Genomic DNA, 11021 nt, shown 5'->3' with positions numbered 1-11021 from the left:
TATCATCTCATGGAATATCAATTGAGTAACACGATTTTAAACTATAGAGGGTGTTTTAGAAAAATACAAACTATGGTATAGAGGTATAGTAAATCCATGAACCTACAGGGAGTGTTTTAGTAAATGATCATTGATATAATATATATAGTTATAAATAAGTATTTTAATGCTAAAATACGCACGGTATATTTGTCATGGGAAGAAAAGAATTAGGGAAATCGTATGGGAGCAGACAAATGGATGCTTGTGACATTTTTGTTCTCAATTGCTCTTCCCCTTTACTTAAAAAGGGGAGAAGCAAGTCAAGCAAGCAGGGAAGGACTCTCTCTCTCTCTCTCTGCTTTTGCAAGCAAGATAAAGAAAGGATAAGATCTCCGTCTCACTAATGATATTTTAATACTGATGTGGTGTGTAATGCCTGAAAATATACGTATTCCATATAAAATTGGGTCATTATATTTTTTCTCCCCCTGACTCTGACGGGTTGGATGACGGCAATTGTCAATTGATAGGGTTAGTCAAGGATGAATAAGGAACGCCTCTCTAACGCTGTTAACTCTGATTGGAACGCATCAATCAGATGAGGTCCCACCATCTTCATTTTCCCTTTGGGTTATTCATGACAACACTCCCATGCCCATATCCTCCTCCTCCTCCCTCACCATCTCTATCTCTCCTCTTTCCTCTTCTTCTTCTTCTTCCCTCCCAAGACCCAAAGGCAATCGCAAAAAGTACCGACACTCCACACAGCCCCCTCTTACCTTCTCTCTCACTTCTCCTCCTTTTGTCCCTCCAAGTCAATACAGCAAGAAACCCACCCTCATATTAAGGTAATAAAACAGAAAACAAACAAATCCCTTCTCTTTATTCACTAATTCACCCATCCTCGTCAAACCCTAATCTCTCTCTCTGTATATATTATTCGATTTTTTTTTCTCTATTTCCTTTAGGCTTATCTCCTACAAAAACCCTTGATCCACGTTTGTTCCTTCTCAGTCCCGAAACAAGAAAAATAAGAAAAAAAGAAACAGAAGGGGAAGCAACAAGCAAGAACCCCCCCCCCCCCCCCCCCCCAATCTCCATTTCTTCTTGATGCTTCTTCTCTGAAATACCCAAAAGAGGAATCCCCCCCATTTGTCTTTTTTGATCCATTTCGTCTCTGATCATGTTTTCATCCCCATTTGTTTTGTCGTTCGCTCTCTTACTCTCCCTACCTCTGCTCTTCCTCCTAGCCCCTCGGATCCTCCCTCCGCGGCACCTCCCGATCTCTCTCCCCGACGAACTTGACGATCTCGCGCTCTTCCGTCGAGCCTCTCTCGCGGCCTCCGCCTCACATTCGTCCTCATCGACATCCACTTTTTCCCGTCTGGGTACCACGAATCCTCCGCCCAAGATCGCTTTCTTGTTCCTCACCAACTCCGACCTCTTCTTCGCCCCTCTCTGGGAGAAGTTCTTCGATGGCAATCAGCATCTGTTCAACATTTACATCCACGCGGATCCATCTGTCAAATTGAATCCTCCCGGCGGCGTTTTCCAGGGCCGGTTCATCGCTGGAAAGAAGACCCAACGTGCCTCCCCCACCCTAATCTCCGCCGCCCGGAGACTTCTCGCCACAGCCCTTCTCGACGATCCCACCAATTCCTTCTTCGCTCTCGTCTCCCAGCACTGCATCCCACTTCAGTCCTTCCGATTAGTTTACCATTCCCTCTTCGCTTCCGCTCCCGTCAACTCGCCCTACGCCGACCCAGACGCCCCTTCGACTCGGTACGGGCAAGTTAGGTACCGAAGCTTCATCGAGATACTGTCAAAAGAACCCGGTCTATGGGAGAGATACACGGCAAGGGGGAAAGACGTGATGATGCCGGAGATACCCTTTGAGCAATTCCGAGTTGGGTCGCAGTTCTTCGTGCTCACGAGGCGGCACGCATTGTTAGTGATCAGGGATCGCAAGCTGTGGCGGAAGTTCAGACTACCATGTCTGAAGACCGAGTCGTGTTATCCAGAGGAGCATTACTTCCCAACTCTTCTCTCAATGGAGGATCCAAAGGGTTGCAGTCACTTCACGCTCACTCGAGTAAACTGGACAGGAAGCACCGGCGGACACCCACACACCTATCGACCGGCCGAAGTGTCACCTGAGCTTATCTACAAGCTCCGAGTTTCGAACTCGACTTACTCGTATTTGTTTGCTAGGAAATTTTCCCCGGATTGTCTGAATCCATTGTTAGAGATTGCCGACACCGTCATTTTCCGCGACTAATGTAAGCGCTGGTAATCTCTCTCTCTCTCTCTCTCTCTCTCTCTGCGCATCCGAGTATGTGGCTGGGTTGACTAGGTCGACTTGACTCGGGAACAGGCCGAGTTGACCCATTGGAAAACAATTTGTTTAATATTTCCGTCAAATCTGGAAATTTGGAGATGACGGAGTAAATTCGGTTGCCGCTGACGATTCAGTTATTGGAATTGAACTCGTTTTTCTATCTGAATTGGCTCAGTTAGTTAAACTCATTATTCGTGACAATGCGTGGTGGGTTTTCCATAGCGAGTTTTCTGTTAGTGTGTATTGAGCTTTACTCGTTATTCGTTATGCGTCGGTGGGTTTTCCATAGCGAGTTTGAATCGCTATCAACTCGGCAATGCGTGGTCTCTTAATTTGATTAATTGATTTTCTTTTCCATTGATGTTGTGTATAATCCGAGTAGCGACCTGACTCGTCCGGGTTCTGTTTATGTTGATGTAGGTGGGACGACAGGTGGAAGAGGCGTCAAACAAAAATGAGCCCAACTACAAGTATGAGAAAGAAAGTAAAAAAGTTGCTCCTTATTTTGTTTCTGCTTTTTGTTTTTTGTGTTAAATCTGAAAAGGGGTTTAATGCGGTGGTGGGTGGTGATGTTTGTACATATGGATCGGTCGTGGGTCGTCGATGATAAGATAAATCATCGACCGTATATATACCATAACCATAAGCAAAAGAAAGATGCTAAATGAACGATGGATGTGCCCGGAGCGGGAAAGAAAGCAAGCAGCGCAAAGGAGCTAAGGTGGCCCAACTGCTTTCCCGCTCTCGTTTGGCTTTGGTTCCCTCCAATTTGCTTTTCTGCTTTTGTTTTTTGTTTTTCGTTTTTCTTTATATAATGTAATGGCGTTGTGTAGATACAAAAAAGGAAAACGTGCACCGCCAATGGGAAAATGAAAGCAATTTTAGATCTCAATCTCCCCGGTCTCTCAGTCTATTCTTTTCTTTATTCGCCTTTGAGGCTTTGACCATGAAATTTATAGTAACTTTTATTTTTTTTATTTTTTTTTTTTATTTTGGGTTCGTGTGGATCTTGTTTGGTATGGTGGTTGGTGTAAATGGGCTTTCTTTATTTTCTTGCTGGGCTGAGTTCAGTAGTTGGGGCCCATGGTGAAGTGGGTCGAAGCAATACCCTCCAACCCCAAGTTTTACTTTTAGTGGAGCGTCTGGTATTTTGTATATGATTTAGGTGCCTTCTTATTTTTCATATTTAGATGGGTGTGGGATCCACATAACTCGCCCGTATCCAATGGGGGTGAACAGGGCTACAGATATGGAATCCTTGGTCTAGGATGGTTGTGGGACCCTTACAACTTGCCACGTCCACGTATCTCTCATTTAAGAGGATTAGGAATCTACTGTACTGAAGGAATGGTTTCTAGTCTACCATCAACCCACCAATTAGATCTGAATCTGGAAATGAAAATATAAAAAAACATGGAGTTGTTTATCCAATTCCAGTCAGTTCTGATTGTCGTAACCAAATCCAAATGCTAGCACTATTTTTCAATGAAGGTGAGCTACCATTAAGTGGGTCTCACCTAAATGGATGGTTGTCATATTGGATTAAATTATGCATATTGCTCTGCATTCAGACTTTTTTTGTGTTTAATTTTATCAAGGGCACCGCACGTGCATCGGCGAAACTGCACTAACAAGGTCAGTGGACCTCACGTGCACCCTCTTATTTATATATATATATATATATATATATATATTAATCTATATTTTATAATCATAATTCAAAGTACCAATACTTTGGAAGTTTGGATGTGTAAATATTGCGGATAATTTCACAATTAGATGCACTTTGAATCGGTTATTATCTCTTGACTCGGGCGGCAAGTTTCTGAACAAGGTTAAAAGTATTGATACGTATCAGCCCGAATCGGTTGATATCTATTGTTTCGGAACCCTTCGGATATGCTCTTATAGTGGGTGTATTAGGGGTTTGACTGGTTTAAGGGGTGGAGTCCTAAATTGGCCCTCCTGAATTGATTGCGGAAAAAAATAAGAAAAAAGCAACAAAAAGTAGTATTTATTTACCCAATATGCCTGTACCAGTGTATTAAGTGTATTGATATTTTGAACATTTTCTAAATGTCGATACAGGCCAATATGCCTTCCTGTGTCAGTGTTTTTTCTTATGTTTTATTTATTTTTTTTGAAATCGGTTCAGAGGGGTCGGTTTAACGTCTGACTACTTTTTGAACTAATGGCTGACTCGATACAATCCTTGTAGGGGCCAAGGTTCAAAATATCGATACGGCCGATACGTCGGTTAGACCCCCGATACACTCATCATAGGGGCGTATCGGAGGGGTCCCAGAACGATATGTATCGACCGATACGTATCGATACTTTGAACCTTGGTAGGGGCGCATTGGGAAGCCATTGGCATGATACATATTAGTCGATACGGGCTGATACGTATCGACACTTTGAACTTTATTGGGCGGTTGAACTATTGACTTGTTCAACGGTTTTTTGGCTATTTTATTAACTATTATTAATTATTAATTTTTTTTTCATAATGAGATGCCCGTTTGAATTGGATGGTTGAATTGTTGACATGGAAACTGATAGACGGAATGGTTTTAGTTCCAAGTTGTATTTTAAAACATTGATACTAGTAAAAACAATATAATTTTACTGATGTAACAGTTGTAACAACCATGTTATCTGTCACCCTCTTAGCGTCTGTTTGGCATCAATGTTGTTACTCCAAAAAACGGTGACACATCAGCACCATGGAAAAAATGGTGCACTAGGAAACGTTAATATGTTTGGAACCGTTTTTTCATAAAAAAATGGTGCTTCAAGCCATTCCTTGGAAATCGAAAAATGTGATTTGGAGAAACGCTGAATTTGACATTTTTTTTAGATTGAAGCTCATTGTTGTTAATGAGAACATGATGTGGCAGCGACGTGGATTTCTTATAATGGGTACCAGTGCTGAAAACAGATATAAAGCATTGGTACCAAACAGAAAATGTCCTACCTGACAGCAACATTTTCAAACAAAAAAAAGACAATTTTCTCAGAAAACGATGTATCCAACCCACACATTAGCAGCACCGTTTTCTCGCTTTCCAACATTGGCCCCTAGCCTTTAAACAAATTGGATGTTAGTCGGTCATCCGCTTCAGCCTCTCTACATAAGCAGCTAAACCGGCGTTCAATTACCCTCCCAACCCAAATGGGCAATTAGGTGAAATTCATATAGTGATATAGGCTAAAATATGCATGGGGCCTTGTGACTTTGATTCAATTCAGAGTTTAGACCTGTTTCGACCAGGTATGGGTTGGACCCTTTCCAAATTAAAATCAATTTGAATGAATTGAACGGACTAATAAAGACATTAAATTCGATCAGATAAGATTTAATGGTCCGAAATATTCATTGGATTGGATTGGACCCAATCTAAATTAAAACTAATTTGAACAGTTTGAACAATTCATACATTGAATTGGACCAATATACAATGGTCCGATGAATGTATTCATCGGATTGGATTGGACCTGATCTATCTATAATGGATTTATATCGGATTAGATTGGATTGGACCTATATCGAATCTATTGACAATCTTACCGGTGTTAGTGTACAGAAACTGAATGGCAATCCTAAATGCTGATGGTTTAGCTATTGACCCATTCAAGGGTGGTCCTAAAATAAAATTAAGGGCATGTTCGGTATCGCTGAACACTGATCTCTTATTGGTCACTGTATGTGTTCAGCGGTTTTGTGACAGTTTGATAGCACTTATTCACTGATCATTGGACGATTTTACCCTTTTAAACATTAAAAGCCAAGGAACATTGGAATTTGATTATTTTAAATATAAATTAATGAATAATTAATTCAAAATAATTCCCAAAAGTAATATTAAGATTAATTTTGAATCAATGTTATTAATATTATTAATAATTAATAATACTATTATATAGTTATTAATAATATTATTAATTAGTAAATCATAATTATTAATAATGAAAAGCAATTACTAATAATATTACTTAATATTAATTATTTTAAATATAAATTAATAATAATCAATTATTCAGTAATCATAATTATTTAATTATAATTAGAATATTTAATTAATAAAAATAATTAAGTAATGAATTAATTAATAACAATATTATTATTAATTAATTAACAATGAATTAATAATTAATACTTAACATTGATTAATTAGTATTAATCATTAATGAGTGATGAATTATTAAGTAATACCTAATAATTAATTAATCATAATATTAACATTCATTAATAGTAATATGAATAATACTAATCATTGATCTTAATTAGTAATACTATTAATAATATTAATTATTAAGTAATTAATAATTAATCATAATTATTAAGAATTAATAATATTAGTAATCAATAATGATGATGATGATGATGATGATGATGATGATGATGATGATGATGATGATGATGATAATAATAATAATAATAATAATAATAATAATAATAATAATAATAATAATAATAATAATAATAATAATAATAATAATAATAATAATAACTACTTAATAATATTGTTATTAATTAATGAATGAATAATTATGTCTTAATAAATAATATTATTCATAAGGCATAATAACAATATTAATAGCAATTCATTAATGACTAATTAGTACTTAATATTATTAACAATTAATAATCAATAATAATATTATATAGTATTATATAGTTTTTAATAATATTAATAATCAGTAATGTGTAAGTTAACAATAATTGAAATTAATTAATAATAAAATTACTGAATATGAATAATTTTAATAAATAATTAATAATAGTAAATTAAAATAATAAGTATAATAATTAATTAATTAAGTAATAACAATGATGCAAATAATTACTTAACAATGAATTAATAACAAATTGAATATGGATTAATCATAATTAGTAATAAGTAATAATTATTAAATATTAATTAGTAATAACAATAATTAATAGTTATCAATAATAATTGTTAATTATTAATTAGTAATTAGTTATAGTTAGCAATAATAATAATTGTTAATTACGAATAATAGTAATAATAATGAATTAATAAGAATAATTAATATTAATTATTATTAATTATTATTATTAATTAATAGTAATTAAAATTACTAATAATTAGTAATAATTGCAATTAATTAATAGTAATTGTTAATAATATTAATTAATAATTATTATTATTTTTAATTACTATTAATTAATAATAAGAATTATTATTATTAATTATTATTGTTATCACTAATTATTACTATTTAATAATTGATTATGACTATTTCATTAATTATTATTAATAATAGTAATAATTAATAGTAATTATTAATATTAATAATTAGTAATAATATTGAAATAATAAGAAAATTTAATTATTAATTATTATTTGTTAATTAATTATTAACTAATATATTAATTAATAATTAATTGTATTAATTAGCAATAATTATTTATGAATAATTATGAATCATTATTCTAATTTTTAATATTATTTTTTATTGAATTACATAAAAAACAAAAAATTCTCAAATATAGGGTTAAAATGGATATTTGACAATTTTCAGAATTCAGAATTCAGAATTAAGAACAACATTCTCTACATTCAGAATTCAGAGTTCAGAATTTAGAGTTGCACTTTCAAATATCAAACTTCAGAGCAAACAAACAAGCCCTAAGATTAGGAGATTGACGTGATGTGTCTTCTCCATTTTCTTGCATGTAAATAAGAGGATAGAGTTGCGAAAAATGGCATAAACAACCATTTCTTTCAGAAAATGTGCTTTGCATTCCCAAACACGTGAGATGTGACAACAATTCCTTTTTCAGGTTTTTCCTATTTTTTTGCCTTGTTTTTTTACTTTGTTTTCCACCCTTAAGTTTTTTTTTTTTTTTTAATTTTTTAGGGTATGTTACAAAGACCCCTCCTGTACTATGGGGTTTGTGACAAAGACCCCTTGTACATTGTTTTGTGACAAAGACCCCCCTATACTATGACTGTGAGACAAAGACGCCTCTGCCCACTTCTGGCAACGCCAATTTGACGACATGCCTCTACTACACCAACCTTGGGGTCTTCTCCCTCACCTGGTGTCACAACGTCATCGGTCGAGATCTCAAGGTCGACCTCCACTTTGATGACCAATCTAGGTTCTATGCCGTCGTCGTCGTTGACGGTGTGATGACCCTTCTTGTCGATGATTCTCAAAGGAAAGCATACGATAGAACCAAAACACAGAAGCTCAAGAGAAGAAACTAGGTGTTGATTTCGAGAAGGGAACATGTTTTTGGAAACAAGGTTTATACAATGAGAGCTATATTTGGAGGCAAGACCAGGGACATCTTGATTGATTGCAACGTGAGTGGCGACGAACCTAGGCTTTGTTTTAGTGTCGATCAAAAAAGGGTATTGCAGATTAAGCAATTGAAGTGGAAGTTCAGGGGAAACGAGAGGATTGAAGTGGATGAGGTCCCAATTCAGGTGTCCTGCTACGTGTATAATTGGTTGAGAGAAATTTATTCAGTGGATTGGAGGAGGAAGAAGATGAACAATGTTTTTACCCTTATTTGGTATATTTTTAAAAAAGTTAACCTATTTTAGAAATTATATTAAAAGGATTAATTTTTATTGATATTAGGGTCCAAAAGTTTCCCTTATCAGCTATAACCCCTTATTTATACTCCAAATGAAGGGAACCCCAAGATATTTATGGTCTCTATTTAATTGGGACATTTTTAATTGTCTTCTTAACATCTTTGCACCCTTATTAGGAGTGTTCTTATTAAAATAAACGCCTGATTTTTTTTTTAAAATTAACAGACAATCCAAATAGTTTTGGAAATTGATCACTAAGATTGGCTAAATAAGCAATCTTATCCCTATTAGCTTGTCCAAACAAAAAAAAATCATCGTTCACAAAAAAAAAAGAGAAATATTAGGAGCATTCCTATTAATTTTGAAACCCATTGGCTTATCATTCATATTAACTTTAAGAATTAATCTAGTAAAGACCTCCACAGCTAAAACAAACAAATATAGGGAAATTGGATCACCTTGTTTAATTTCCTTTCAAACATCAAAATTTCCTTTTAGTGATTCTTTTATCTATACTACTATTAAAAGTGTGAATGAGGTTTAGATTCTGGATTTTTCTACTAAAATACCCTTATTTTTTTTTAACTGGGTTTCCCTATATTGTGAGGGCAGAAAACATAATTTGAATTACTACTTTTATTAAATTTAACATATATTCTTCATCATTAAGTCCTATATTTAAGGTGTTAACTTCCATTTCCTTTTATTAAATCTTATATTTGAGGCACATTAGATAAATGGACTTTATGGATTTTTCTTGACTAAAACACCTCTATTTATGAATTTAGTCCCTCTTTAACTGTGTGGGGAAAAATGTAACTTAAAGTACTATTACTTTCTATTTTGGTTTTTCACCAATATATTCTATAAATTAAATCTATGTCTAACACAAAAAATAATTAAATAAACCACCCATTTGTCTAAGTGGCAAGTAAATAGTTCAACCATATGCATTAAATGGGTTAATCAATATTCTCATAGTTAAATAATAAAAAATTAAAAATAAATACAAATATAAATATTACAAAAATTATATAAGTTGTGAAAATATTTATGCACATCACTAATATTATCTATTTATCATATTACACAACAATAAGCATGCTAAATACTTGTGTTTTTATTCAATGGAAATGAATAATCCAAAAAACAAAACAATTTTCCTATTCAAGTGGTGGGTCAATGGTTCAACCTTTTAGGTCAAATGGATCAACCCATGATATCATAAATAAATAATAAAAATTTTAATTAAGAAGATAGAGACATGAAAATTATTAAAAATATATAAATTTTATAAAAATAAACATGTGGGTGCATCTTTAATATTATAAATAAGTGTGACAAATAAGAGTTATTTTTATTAATGATAGAAATATAATTAAAAAGTAAACTAACATAAAATAAAAACTATTTTTGCATCTAATTGATGGTTAGTGGTCCCTAGGGAGGCAAATTAGGTGGGCTTAGCTTGAGCTCTAACTGACCCATCTTGTAATTTTAGAAAGTCTAGATCTGATTTTTGATTCTTGACTTGAGTCTAGGCCTAGGCTCAAAAGTTTAGAAATTTTTATTTTTTGGGTTAAGCCCAAGTTTATTCCTTAAGTAGCTAAAGTTAGGCCCGATTATATACATACAATTATAAATCCATATATAACACATATTTGCATACATGCATGTATATGAAATTATACACATACATTTAATATCAAATTTTGTCATTGAGCTAATTGACATAAACAAGTCCATGACTAACTCAAGTGCATTAAATTTCAATGTAGGTTGGGCCCAAGTTGGATAGATCAAGCTTGACATTGATCTAAAGCCTTAGGTCCGATGCATAAGGTTGGGCTTGGGTTAAATTTAAATTCAACCCAACCTACTTAACTTACACCATAATGGTCCAATTGTTTGGGTAAATGGGTTGACGAATGATGCCGTAATTAAATAATAACAATTTAAAAAAATAGAAATACAAAAAATTAAAAAGAATACATAAAATTTATAGAAAATTTTGACATATCTAAGATATTATAAACTTATCATATCAAACAAAAATAACTGTGATAAACACGAATTCCTTTTAAAATTAATTTTGTAAATAAAATAAAATAAATTTAAAGTTG

The 11021-nt window shown here is 33.6% G+C and overlaps 1 protein-coding gene across 2 annotated transcripts; it reads left to right on the top strand.

Annotated features, from left to right (window-relative positions):
- Positions 1-582: 582 nt before the first annotated feature.
- Positions 583-3212, top strand: LOC148871382 (glycosyltransferase BC10-like). Of its 2 annotated transcripts, none has more exons than XM_088974072.1 (2): positions 583-2271; positions 2741-3212. In XM_088974072.1, exon 1 carries the CDS (start codon positions 1166-1168, stop codon positions 2258-2260), a length of 1095 nt encoding a protein of 364 aa, XP_088830198.1. In that variant the 5' UTR covers positions 583-1165; the 3' UTR covers positions 2261-2271; positions 2741-3212. The 2 variants fall into 2 exon arrangements, with proteins under 2 accessions (XP_088830198.1, XP_088830199.1); XM_088974073.1 differs by having other exon boundaries at positions 610-2261.
- The last annotated feature ends 7809 nt before the right edge of the window (positions 3213-11021 follow it).

The sequence above is a fragment of the Nelumbo lutea genome, chromosome 2 (genome assembly GCF_056320005.1).
Source record: "Nelumbo lutea isolate HS-2025 chromosome 2, American lotus-T2T, whole genome shotgun sequence".
Lineage (NCBI taxonomy): Eukaryota > Viridiplantae > Streptophyta > Magnoliopsida > Proteales > Nelumbonaceae > Nelumbo > Nelumbo lutea.
The sequence above is the reverse complement of the archived record's forward strand: the minus strand, read 5'-3'. Positions and strand labels throughout refer to the sequence as shown.